Source organism: Centroberyx gerrardi, chromosome 24 (genome assembly GCF_048128805.1).
Source record: "Centroberyx gerrardi isolate f3 chromosome 24, fCenGer3.hap1.cur.20231027, whole genome shotgun sequence".
Classification (NCBI taxonomy): Eukaryota; Metazoa; Chordata; class Actinopteri; order Beryciformes; family Berycidae; genus Centroberyx; species Centroberyx gerrardi.
Window position 1 is genome coordinate 3,733,275 of NC_136020.1, and position 14,011 is coordinate 3,747,285.

General features: G+C 42.0%; 1 protein-coding gene across 1 annotated transcript; it reads left to right on the forward strand.

Annotated features, from left to right (window-relative positions):
* The first annotated feature begins 2,393 nt into the window (after positions 1-2,393).
* Positions 2,394-13,640, forward strand: LOC139921313 (uncharacterized). Its single transcript, XM_071911508.2, has 5 exons — positions 2,394-2,506; positions 3,842-4,094; positions 4,416-4,550; positions 6,836-6,950; positions 12,792-13,640. Exons 1-4 carry the CDS (start codon positions 2,394-2,396, stop codon positions 6,938-6,940), a joined length of 606 nt encoding a protein of 201 aa, XP_071767609.2. The 3' UTR covers positions 6,941-6,950; positions 12,792-13,640.
* The last annotated feature ends 371 nt before the right edge of the window (positions 13,641-14,011 follow it).

Here is a 14,011-nt window from a genome sequence, read left to right on the forward strand (position 1 = left end):
GCTGAGAGTAAAACTCCCAGGGTGTTAAATGACCTCAGGCCAGCGGCTCTTCCATCCTTACTCATGAAATCATTTGAAAAGCTAATCAGGGAGGAAGTCTTAGGGCAAGTGGAGGAATTACTGGATCCTCTGTAATTTGCATACAGGGCTGGCAGGGGTGTGGAGGACGTCGCCCTAACCGTGCTTAACTTGCTGTTAATGCATCTTCAGGGCCCTGAGGCTGCTGCTAGGCTTTTATTCATCCATTTTTCCTCTGCATTTAATGGTATCCAGCCACACCTCCTGGCACAGAAGCCTCTCCGTCATTTTAAACCTCATTTTAACATCATTGGCTGGATAGTGGATTTTCTAACTGATAGGTTGGAGCTGGTGGAAAACTACAAATATCTTGGTACTGTTCCAGACAGCAAATTGCGTTTTGAATCTAATGTAGACACCATTAAAAAAAAAGTGCAATGTCTCTTCTTTCTGAGGAAAATTAATTCTTTTAATGTTTTATTATGATGACCCTTTTTCTACAGAAGTTTTAATGAATCTGTCTTCTCTTTTTGCATGGTTGCATGGTGTGGTAGCCTTGGAAGTAATGAAGACTCTTGCTATTTTAACACTTACTCTTTGCTCTTTTTGCACTTATTTACTCTCTATGGAATGATGCATTTCCAACTCTGATGTGTCTTTTTTGGTTGTGCTGTTTTGCAAACCGAATTTCCCCAAGTGGGATAGTAATGATTTGAACTGAATTGAATACCTAAAAAAATTCAAAGATGTGTTTTCCTCCACCTGGTTGACCTTCATTTATTTTCTCCCCAGCAACACTTTAAGGGATTGCACCTGTGTATAGTATGTAATGGCTCTTCTGCATTGATTACTTAGATGTTGAAGGGTTAGTACAAAGCTCCTGCAGATAGATCTCCATCTCTGTTGATCCTTAAGAAACTCTAGAAAGACATGTACACTGTTTATTGCTTATTTCAGTCTTGGTCTTGAATCAGACTTGATTTGTTTCGACCCACTTTGGACCTGATTAGGGAATTGACTTAGACTCGACTGAGGTGTTCCTGTCTACGGCCCTGGCAGAAACTCTATACCTTGTACAGTTTGTCAAATGGGACCAGTTGGCAACTCAGGCTTCTTAGCAGGAGAGTGTAAATTGGTATATATGAGAGATTGGGGACTCATTTTGTAGCTGCGGGGTTGCCAGGTCTGAAATTGCCCCCCCTGTTTCCATGTACACCTCAGAGACAACATGCCAAAACGCATTAAATCACAGTTTGACTGTTGTGAAAGGACCGAATTACTATTTAAAGTCCCTGCCTGGTTGTTATATGCAAAGTCATGCATGGAGGGAGTAATATAATACTGTTTTTGGTAGAACGTGATCACAGCTGAGCTAACTGCTAGAACTGTTTGTATTCTCTTTGATTCCCAAGCAGTGAGGACCTTCCATCTCCGTAGAATACATGTCCATTTAAAAGTGCTTGGTGTATAATTACGATGAGAAATCATTGGTTGGGGCATACTTACCTCATGGGGAGTGATAGGTCTTCTGGGTTCAGGCTTTGCCCTCATTACTCAACTACCCTAGGAGAGAAGAGAGGTAGGCCAGACTCCCTAAGGCTGATGGAGTGGTTTAATTCCCAGCCTGACGAGCAACACAGTCTAAAGAGCAAAACTGGGATGAGATCGGTCTTTGCTCATGTTACGATGACTTACTCTGAAAGACAATAAGTTATTGAAAAGTCTACGTTCAGAAAAAAACAGGCACATAGGACTCTCAGTCTCTATGTTCTCATTTGTAACAGCACAGCCCCTCATCTATGTGAATGTAATGCTAATTAAGTTGAAAAACAACTGGCCTATTTTGTATGTGGAGCTCAGCGGCATAATGAGATTAATCGCTGTGCCCATAAGCAAATGAGAGTGAGTGCGAGCAGCAGAAAGATGTGATGGATAACGGTACCTCACTCTTAGACTTAGGCTGCGATCACATCCACAGTTGGTTTTCTTTGGTCTGAACCATAGTTGAAAAGCTTCATTTGTTGCATTTTTGTATTTGGTTTGTTTGGGTTCACACTGCCCAGTTACAAGCAAACCAGGGCTTGTAAACAAAAGTCACATGGACTAACAGCTATCTAATTTATTGCACAGTTTTGTTTATTGGACAGAGTTTTGGTAACCTGTCATCCCGCCAGGTAAGAGATTTTGGCAGAGGGTGAGTCAAAACAAATCTGATTCCAGTCCCTGTAACTTTAGCTAAGTGTTTTGGGGTCGTTTTCTGTAGTTGGTTTGGAGGTTAAAGACAGGGTGAATCACTGTATACTACAAACCTGTTGATTGCCTGTTAACAACATAGTGTGTGTGTGTGTGTGTGTGTGTGTGGGTGGGCAGGTGATATGAGCCAGTTGAAGGAGGAGTGCCGTTCGCTGGCAGATGAGTGTCAGTCGCTGACGAATGACAACAAAGAGTTGAGCTGCAAACTACTGCAGCTACAGCAGCAGCAAGTTGGGTGAGTGGTTAAACAAAGGTTGCAGACTGATATCTTCCCTTCACAACCCTGAGATAATGGCAAGTCTTGAACTTGCACTCTAAGGCTTCTATGTTTACTCCAGAAGAGTGTGGGAAGGTTGGCTGTATGAAAGAACCTTATTTCATACCTGGCATACCCACACACACAGACACTAGACTTCAGGAGTCAGATGTCAGACTGATGCCGGAAAGAAATTCCCCATTCAACCCCACAATAGACATTTCTTTCCACACTCATCACAGTAATTTGTCTTCCCATCAACTTCCAGATTTTAAGTTGAATCACAATGTTATGTAAGTTATCTTTTGCTGAAAATTGAATTGAAAAAATGCATGTGAGGCATCATCACATAGTGCGCTTCTATCTCTTTTCGTTTTTCCATTTAAAGGTGCTATGTGTAGTATTTTTACATCAATAAATCATTACCACATTAATTTTGAGTGTAATTACTGTAAACAAACAAGACCAATGCTGAGAAGATTGTCAGCCTCCACACAGTGGTTTACATTGTGTGCCACATTGTGTCACATTTGACGAGAAATTCGCTGTATTGCTTTACAGCACAAAACAGGAAGAGGGCGCTGTTCTTCCAGTGCAAATGGTGCTAACACTGTCAGTTTCTGGCAATGGCAGATGGTGGAAGGAGTGAAGGTTGTTTATTCTCTTCAGTAAAGACAGAGAGAATCCCTTTGACCAAAAGTACCAACAGGAAGCAACAGGGTTTATGGGAAACAATACCACTGGTGTGAGATAGAGGCCACCAATCGTCTCCATGGAATCATTTATTTGCAGTAATTGTACCAAGACATCACAGTTAATTTGACAATGATATATTGATGGCTAAAAAAATATACATTTGTGTGTGGGCAGTTTGCATGTAGTTGGATAATATAATAAGATAAATGCAGTGTTAACATAATGATGCATCCAGAATTTAAACTTCACTCTCTTTAGACATTCTCCTGTTTCACAACTTTGTTTGTACAGTCCCCCAATGCTTTTAACCTTAATTACTTTGCAAAGCTGCCATTGCTTAAACATTTTAAGCTGTTTTAAATGTTGCTACTGAACCTTGAGGCAAAGCTGAGTCAAATAATACTCACTTTGAGTTATGGCTGGACTGGGCTGTTCTGTCCCAGTCCCGTTCTCTGAATAAATGATGCTGAGAGCGAATCAGCAATGAGTTAAGTGCTGCACTGCGGGTTATAACAACACCAGAACAAGAATACAAAGCATGCACACACACAGACAAAGTCTAACTAATTACCTATTCTATACATTACTTGTTATCTAATGTGTCCCTTTGGGTAACAGCTGCGATGATGTGTACCTGGCCTTGAGAGTGGAAGGGGAAGCAGAGCAGGAAGGACAGCTGGTTGAGGAAGAACCAGTGAAGGCTGATGGTTACATAACCCTGTCCCAGTCCCAGCCTGAACACCAGGGCACGCAGCCGGCTGATGCCTCCATCCAGGAGAACATCTCCAACGATGGCACCAGCTCCGAGCTCAGCTCCCTGAAGGTCCAGCTCAGACAAGCAGAAGAGAAGGCCCAGCAAGTACAGAGAGAGGTAGCAGAACAGCAACTTCAACAGAACACGAAAATGAGATGGTGCAGAGCTGAAAATCACCAAATAGTCAGTAGCTGGGTTTCCATCCAAGTATTTTTTGTGAATTATGATATATCGAATAAGCTTCTCTTACTTGATATATCATTCGAATAGAAGCAGTGAAATTGGATAAAATTTCCATAATATTGCAAAAAATGTTTTTGCACTCGCGAGAAGCGTACATTTTTTTTTTTTTTTACATTTGCTGAATAAGTCTTTCTTTCTTTCTTTCTTTCTTTCTTTCTTTCTTTCTTTCTTTCTTTCTTTCTTTCTTTCTGTCAGTGTGAGGGGTTGAAGGGAGAGCTGGCGGAGCTGCAGGAGCTGTATGACAGTAGCCAGCAAGAGAGGGAGGCGCTTGAACAGGAACTGCAGTGCTGCAAGGCGGAGCTAGAGAAGCTGGTTGGCAGGAAGTCACAGGTGAGAGGTCAAAGGCCATGGGCTCAAGTGCTTGGAAGAGCAGGGTAGTCCTGCATTCCAGTCCAGCAGCAGGTCCTTGCTCCACCTTCTTCTCCAGATTCAGTGAGGTTCTGATCCATAGGGCTGATTTCCATCACTGCAAGGGGACCTGTAAAAAGGGCGTTACCCAAGTTTACATGACATGGTAACTTTGTAAGTTCAAACTTCTTTGCACCTGAGATGTACAGAAGCTGATGAGAGCTTAATACCCTCAGCCATTTTAATTTTTACCAAAAAGTGTTTGTGGCCATTGTTGTTCATCCTAATCACCTGTAGGGGGTAGCAAATCACCAGGGCAGATTTTATTGTGCCTGAAATTTTGAAGAATGGAAGACCATGACCCCTTTGCAGGGATATAGAGGCTTGCAGCTGTGTCACAAACCTCTCAGCATCCAGGACTGGTGGCATCAAAGAGGTCCATTGGAGAATTAACTGCTTGCAAATAAAAAGAGAGATATCTGAAAAAGATAGTCGAGATGTGGGTGTTGGTCTGTTAAGTAACACTACAAGTAAAAGTGAATGGTCTGCTAAAGTAGATTTGTTTCCAAATGTATGCTACTATGAAAGAGTAAACTGTCTTGTCTTTAGTGCTAGCTCCTTTAGCCTGACTCCAAAGCACTCTGCAGTGTAGCTTGAGAAAAGTCAGCTCACTTAATGTGAACAAACAATTCGTGTTAGGCTTCGTTAGCTAGCTAATAACCACCAAGCTAATATAGCAAAGCAACTAATGTTAACATTAACATTCAACTATTACCTACTAAATTACTGCCCATGTAATGTTAGTTACTGGGCAAATCAGCCTCTGGCAACCATATTGGAGGTCCTCATCACTTGTAGTGATAGTGATGAAGACCTCCAATATGGCCACCAGAGGGTGTGCTATGTTAATATACTCCAGAATTGGTCAAGTTGGCATGTTGAGTATGCTGGGTATCAGGTAACTGTACAGGTGCCAAAGTAGGAAGTAGGGCTTAGGGGTAAAATCTTTGGAATGTACAACCTAGGAGTCAACAATGGCAAGGTGGGGTGGGGGTATGAAGGAATTAAAAACTTCAAGGTAAGTGCAAAGCAATATACACACGCCTATTCCCCCATGATATACTACTAATAAACCGCTTCTTGAATGACGATATACTACAAATCCATTTTTCTTTCCACCATGAAGTCTGTCTGTTTGTACTGTGTGCATGTGGGTCAATAACAGCTTGGTCAAAATACTCTCTGGATGTCTCATTGGTCTCCTTGCTTACTGGTTGTGACAACTGCAGCTCTGCTGATGTAGCCGGTTACTAAGCGTTTTCTGTGAGCTGTTCTGAGCTTGGCTTCTTCCCAACATGTGTTGCTACAGGGCAGTTTGTTTTCGTCCAGCAGTCATCTGTCTGTTCTGTTTCTTCTCAAATTACTGCTTCCTCTTCCTAGCTGAGGCCATTGCAACAGGAAGTGCTGAATCAGAGCTTTACTCCAAATTGTCAACCTAAAAACATAAGAAACATAGTGATGCATACTGACATGCAGGGTCCACCTATTTGGCTGATAATGTATCGTGTATTCAACATCTCCTCAAAGGCAGACCGATCCAAATGTAAGGGTTTGGATTGGGTTCTGCTTGCCCAGCCTCACTATCATGTCATTCACTTACGTCCTTGTCCTCCATAGTTGTAATTTACCTTGTGGCTAAACCCAAAACCCACAACCTGGAACCAACACTGCAGTGCTGCCGACAACGGCCAGGGTTCCCTCTGTGCGGGACGCTATCGATTGGAAAGGCAGCACTTCAAAGTGTAGGCAGAGATCTTTAAATGACAAGATGGAGACTTTTACTATGGATCTGGAGCAGTGATAAACTCCTATGAAAGCTCTCCATCTTGTCTTTAACCATCTTTGATGTCGTTCTCTAATTGCTTGCTCTTTCTGTTTCTTCCCTTCCCTTCATTGTCATGTTCTGTTGTAATCTAATCACCATCATCTTCGTTGCACATGAAACTAACACAATGGACTATATCAAATTCTCTACAAATTTGATGGTTTTTGATGCTCAACCTGCCTGTCTACCTATCTCTATCAATCTTTCTATTTCTCTATCTGTTTTTTCTGCATCCCTCATACTGAATCGTTTGTTTTTGGTTGCTCCATGCCTGCTTTTCTCTCTCACACGTTCTCTAATTATTATTATTATTTTATTATTTTGTTTTCTCTTACCACCCTCCTCTCTCCATCCCCCTACACTCCTTTTGTCTTCTCCCCAGAACTGCACTCCTCCGTCTGAGCCCCCTGTTCTCTCCATCCCCTTCATAGGAATGATTGTAATAGTGGCCTTGATTTGGTGCTGGTGGGAGGAGCTGGCATCCTAGAAGGGACCAGGTATGGCCACGACCTTCCTTCTGTACCAGACACTCTGCTTCTTATAGTGTCCAAGAGTGGCTGAATAATGAAGTTGTATCCAAACGAATTCCCTGAATGTAGTCGTCTCTGCATACGGGATTTACAGACTAAATCAGGGTTCCCACTGATCATGGAATATCTGGAATATCATGGAATTTGGAGAGGTGTATTCCAGATTGGGAAAGTCAGGAGATGTGATACATTCTCTGGGGAAGTCGGGGAATATCAGGGAATTTTACAAAGAATATAGCAGAATGTATTTTCCAACTCATTTCACACGTTCATTTCATTAGATGGAAACCAGACTGTTCACCCCTTTAGAAAAACAACATTAATAAATCAGGAAGGAAGAACTTTTTAGATCATGGAAGTGCTCCGACTTTGTCATGGAAAGTCATGGAAAAGTAATGGAATTTCACATCAGGGCCACGGTGGGAACCCTGATACATGAATTGAAGAAGAAAATCATGTCTCCAATACCGTTTGTGTTAGATATGTTATGCCAGTGTAATATTTCTTGCCAAGAACGATGTCACCATCACACATCTCACACGAATGCTCTTCAACAAAACCGCAAACAACAGCAAACATTTAAACTGCAAGGAAAATGTCCCACCTCAGCGACGCTGGCACCAAATGGGGTGGAAACAAAATGGTAGCGGTGAGTTGCAGAAATATTTGACCAGAAAAACCCCCCAATAATAATAATAATTTGACTTTTTTGCCTAAAGCCATCAGCTTTTTCCTCCACACAACTTGTAAGCTAATTGAGGCGGACAGTGAAATAAGTCATAGACTCACAGTAGTTTCCAAATACATCATCATACACAGTGTGACTCCACTGTGAAGAATGGCTTAATCATGCCTCTATGATAAAGACTTGGAAGTAAGTGCTAAACAACCTCTTCACTTGTGATTTGATAGCCATGAGAAAAAAAGAAAAAAAGAAGAACAAAACACTCTCACACTGGCTTGTCTGTTTCCCATATATGTTCTCAAAGGCTGCTTTTATTCAAGTGTCCATTACACTTAGTCCAGGGGAAGACAGTGACGTGTGGCTCCATTAATATCTCCATTGGGATTGTGCAGAGATTGTGGCTTGTGCCAGGATGGATGACCCAGTTCTGATTTCAACACCGCTGTCAGGGTCCAGAGGCAGAGCAGTAGTCAGTCTGCAACCCAGCCAGACACTTAAAGAACTTGGCCTTGGATTGACTCACTCCCTCGCCCAAATGCAGCCAACTGGGGTGAGTCTCATGCCTGATGAGGCTTGAGACTCATGCTGCTTTCCAGAGATTTCTGAAAGTCAGAAATTCTCACTTCCTAAATGCAAATGAACAGCCGTACAAATCAGAATTCCAAGATGCAGACACGGCGGCACTACCTAGCATTATTTTAAAAATGTTTACCCTGCTGTAAAAACCAGCTACGACCATCTGGGAACCTATGAGCTGGTCAAGCTGGTCATGAGCTGGTCAAGCTGGTGACCAACTACCAGCTAGCTGGATTTTTATGGAGCTTTTTTCCTATCTTTAATCAAGAGCGTGGTCTTTCAATTTGAGAGCATGATTTATTGATTTCACGTTCAGATTTTGCAATGCTTTCCCTCAAACCCTGCCCTCGCACTCAAATAGCTCCTGCTTGCACTTAGATTTGCTCTGCTTCTGCTCAAACTGTATGCTTGCACTCAGATATAATGTTGCTTGCACACAGATTTCCTGCGCTCCAGCTTCAGCCCTTCTCCTCGCACTCAGGCTGCTTCTGTGTGCTCGTGAAACATCTGCTCTCGGATTTCTGCTCTGCTCTCGGATTTCTGCTCTGCTCTCCGATTTTTTGTGCAACAACCCTGTCAAAATTCCCCAACCAATAGAATGCCAGGTGTAGTGTTGACCAATGAAATGATCCCTGTCTCGTTGCGGGTGCGTTCGCTTTACTTCTTAGAGCGTCCCGTACGGGCGGTTACTGTTTAACCGGGTTCATCCACTCCCGCCCTCCGGGGCTTTATTAAATACGACTTTTGGAATAAAAGGACAGTTAATGTATATACCAGCGCCCGTACTTTTTCGTTTACTATAATAGCTACATAAAATAGTAGCCGTATAGCACACCGGCCTCCCGTCGGTGTGCTAGAGGAGAAAACGACGTCACCTTCATGACTCAGGAGCGGGAGTCTTGCGGATCACTGGCCAATATGGACCGCCAAAGTCAAGGACCTCAAGTAAGTTTTTTATTTTAATGGTGCTATTACTTCCTTCAAATTGAATTGGTTAAGTCATATTTGCGGCACAAGAATACATCCATGATAATATGCTTGGCTTTCAAGTGTTGTACGTTATGGGAACATTGTTGCTAGGCAACTAACAACAAAATGTACGCCGCCGTGTTTCTTTTTTTCCTGTATTTTAGTGTTTAGGAATGGGAAAAGTACCAACAGCAAAAGTAACCAGCTAACACATTAAGACAGTAGAAAACAAAAGTAAATTCAATGAGCAACTACATTTTAAAAACGCAATTGGTGTGTTGTGTATATATCCTTCTCTTCAAATGATGTTTACCGTTGCTGTGTCAAAGTCTGCTCTATCAGAAAGGTTTCACATATTGGAAATACGATAAACACGTCCCCACTTGCAGGTATCATATTCATATCTGTAACATATCTACAATTAAATCAGTTACATTGCCTATTAATGACTTCTAAATGATTTTCAAAGCATTAGTAAATGATTTATTAAAAATTAATGAAGCCATTAATTAATGCTTATAAACCCAGTCAAACCCAGAGAAATTATGAGTAGCTAAATGTGTATCTCAATCTCCAGTAATCACGCTGTAGCATTAACTGAGATTGGAATAAATTAGAATAATATCTGTGACACAATTTAAGGATTTCCTCAGCTTTAACAGTAACAGACCCCTCGTTGTTCAACTGGAAAACTATTGCTTAATGTCTGCAATGTAACTGATTTAATTGTAGATATGTTACAGATATGAATATGATACCTGCAAGTGGGGACGTGTTTACCGTATTTCCAATATGTGAAACCTTTCTGATAGAGCAGACTTTGACACAGCAACGGTAAACATCATTTGAAGAGAAGGATATATACACAACACACCAATTGCGTTTTTAAAATGTAGTTGCTCATTGAATTTACTTTTGTTTTCTACTGTCTTAATGTGTTAGCTGGTTACTTTTGCTGTTGGTACTTTTCCCATTCCTAAACACTAAAATACAGGAAAAAAAGAAACACGGCGGCGTCCATTTTGTTGTTAGTTGCCTAGCAACAATGTTCCCATAACGTACAACACTTGAAAGCCAAGCATATTATCATGGATGTATTCTTGTGCCGCAAATATGACTTAACCAATTCAATTTGAAGGAAGTAATAGCACCATTAAAATAAAAAACTTACTTGAGGTCCTTGACTTTGGCGGTCCATGTTGGCCAGTGATCCGCGAGACTCCCGCTCCTGAGTCATGAAGGTGACGTCGTTTTCCCCTCTAGCACACCGACGGGAGGCCGGTGTGCTATACGGCTACTATTTTATGTAGCTATTATAGTAAACGAAAAAGTACGGGCACTGGTATATACATTAACTGTCCTTTTATTCCAAAAGTCGTATTTAATAAAGCCCCGGAGGGCGGGAGTGGATGAACCCGGTTAAACAGTAACCGCCCGTACGGGACGCTCTAAGAAGTAAAGCGAACGCACCCGCAACGAGGCAGGGATCATTTCATTGGTCAACACTACACCTGGCATTCTATTGGTTGGGGAATTTTGACAGGGTTGTTGCACAAAAAATCGGAGAGCAGAGCAGAAATCCGAGACGTTTCACGAGCGCACAGAAGCAGCCTGAGTGCGAGGAGAAGGGCTGAAGCTGGAGCGCAGGAAATCTGTGTGCAAGCAACATTATATCTGAGTGCAAGCATACAGTTTGAGCAGAAGCAGAGCAAATCTAAGTGCAAGCAGGAGCTATTTGAGTGCGAGGGCAGGGTTTGAGGGAAAGCATTACAAAATCTGAACGTGAAATCAATAAATCATGCTCTCAAATTGAAAGACCACGCTCTTGATTAAAGATAGGAAAAAAGCTCCATAGATTTTCTAGCAGGGTATAATCATCAAAATGCACTTAAAGGGTAACTTCGGTATTTTTCAACCTGGACCCTATTTCCCCATCTTTTTGTGTCTAAGTGACTAAAGGGGACAACAATTTTTGAAATTGGTCCAGTATTGAGTGAGATCGCTTCAGCCAGCAGCCGTGAAACGAGCTGCAATGTAATCCGACGGGGCAAATGTGAACCGTCAATGTACGTCCACTAAAAGTGCTTGTTTTTGCCACTGACAGGCTCAGATTTTTATTATAAGTGTCTGACAACTTGACTGACTGACTTGATCCGGTCTGTGTGTAACCAAGTCTCGCTCAAGTCTCGCGAGAGTTGAGTTGTTGCAGGAAGTTACACACAGACCAGATCAAGCGAAAGGTAAAGAAAAACATTTCATTTCTCTGTAGGTCCTTTCCATAATGTTGTCAGACACTTATAATAACAATCTGAGCCTGCCAGTGGCAAAAACAAGCACTTTTAGTGGACGTACATTGACGGTTCACATTTGCCCCGTCGGATTACATTGCAGCTCGTTTCGCGGCTGCCGGCTGATGCGATCTTGCTCAATACTGGACCAATTTCAAAAATTGTTGTCCCCATTAGTTACTTAGACACAAAAAGTTGGGAAAATAGGGTCCAGGTTGAAAAATGCCGAAGTTACCCTTTAAGTTCAATTTTCAGCATTGCATGACCTTAAATCTATCAAAATACCTGTGTGGTCAATGGTTAAACATATAAATTTACTTATAAAGATATATATATTTGCACCTCCAAAAACTGTCTTTGTGCAGGTGCCTCAGATGAAGGTTAACAGTTCTTAGTAGAAAGAATCCTGCACACTGTTCTTGCGACTTAATACAAAGTATTAAATGGTGATACATTGCAAGAACAGTGTGCTGGATTCTTTCTACTAAGAACTGTAAATTGAAAATATAAAGTTGCACTAATGTTCTCTGTTAACGTTCTAGATAGCTATCGTTGCCAAATATCAGTGACTTAGCTGTTGCATGGGGAACAGTATTTTACGTTGGGCAAATTAAATCTCCATGTTTCTCCTCTGGTTTTTCCGAGCTGGACCACTGGAATGCATGGAGGTTGTAATTACCACCTACCAGCTGGGAATTTCAGACTTCTGAGTGGAACATATCATACCGACTTCCTCACAACCCCAGCTGAGTGTAGCTGACAGCTGTTTAGCTAAACACAGAGCTATGTTAAAGATCTTTGGTTTGGGAGATTTGGGCAGCCTATTCAAGTGTTTGCCAAGTGGTGGTGTGTGTGAGGTTGATGTGAGTGAGGCTGACGAGTGTGTGAGGTTGATGAGTGTGTGAGGCCTCCATTTTGGTGACTCAGTCATGAGGCCTGTGTGGTGACTGTGTGTTTGAGTGTGGCTGGGAGGCTGTCAGCATTATCAAAGTTCACGCTTACTGGGCGAGTTCCAAGATGACATCACAGCTAAAATCACACACACACACCCACGCACACCCACACACACACACACACACACACACACACAGAAATGCCGTGATGAAATGACACAGTTCTAGTGTCTGAAACCTGTGTAGGGTCAATAAAAGTGTCAAAATTCCTGAGCTGTGGAGCTGTGTGTGTGTGTTTGTGTGTGTGTGTGTGTGTGTGTGTGTGTGTGTGTGTGTGAAATGTAACCCCATGCAGCCCCATGCAACCCTACTAACATAACTATACCCTCTTTCTCAGGAGAGTGACACTGAAGGCTGGAACCTGTTGGCGGCGGTTGCCATGGCAGCCATAGTAGTTCTGGTTGTCCCCAGCCTCATCAAGGCCTGAGGACTACACAGGAAGTGACCTCACAGTGACCCTGAGAACTCTGGGATTGCCATTGTCCATCCAGTGCCACCCCATACACACATGTGGCTCCATGCCGTCGCTGTCCCGGCGTCTGCTTGTCGCGTTCCCCTGTTTAGTGGACGGCATCACACAGTAAAATTTTCACCTACACACTACACACATCAGTGATAGTGAGCCAGAGGGAAAGGCAATAAGATGGTTGGATATACAAAGTTGAAAACAAAGACTGTCTTTGCTCTTGCTCTGCACAATCTTGCAGGTCATCATTGCAGTTCAGTTGATTGATTGGTTAGCTCTGTGGCAACCTTGTGCCTTTGGAACCCAAGTGTCTGCAGGTTTTTGTCTAGGCCGTTAGCGGAAGTTTTCATTTTGCATGCCAAAGGCATTTTTTATGCCATAGCTTAGCATCTCTGCCATTTGGTGTGTAGTCCAAAAACCCTATGGAAAATATGAATGGACTTTTCGGAAAAGAAAAAAAAAAAACGCATACCCACGGGATATATGATATTTTGTTCTTGGGGTTAAAATACATCCAGTAGCATCAGCTTTGTGAATTTTGATCTTTTAGCTAGTTTTAATATCAGGTTATGCTAACGAAATGCTAATCATCAGGGAAAGCAGACTACAACAGCGCAAGGAAGTCATGAGCAACTTCCTTTACCTCTTCCTGACTATGTTGTACAATCAAATTATTACGATTTTCATATCGCATTGAATAGTTATTATAGTTTTTAGTTCTAGTTGCCTTGTTCTCTTTAGTTAACTAGTTAGCTAGTTTTATTCCAGTTGTTGTGTTTTCTAGTTGTTGCGAGCTACAGGCTCTGACTGTTGTGCTTCCCTTTCCAAAATCGATTAGCATTTCGCTAGCAAAAATCAATATTACAAGTAATAGAATGATGAAAATTCACAAATGATATTAATGTATTTTTATTTAATTGAACAAAATGTAGGCCTATAGCCAGTAAGCCTCTGTGTAGCATAAACTTTATTTTTAGTGTTTCTTGCAAATCCCATTCATATTTTCCATAGGGATTTTGGACTACACACCAAATGGCTGGAATGTCACCTCTCTATTCCAACCAAACGCTAAACAAGCTAATGTCAGTTGA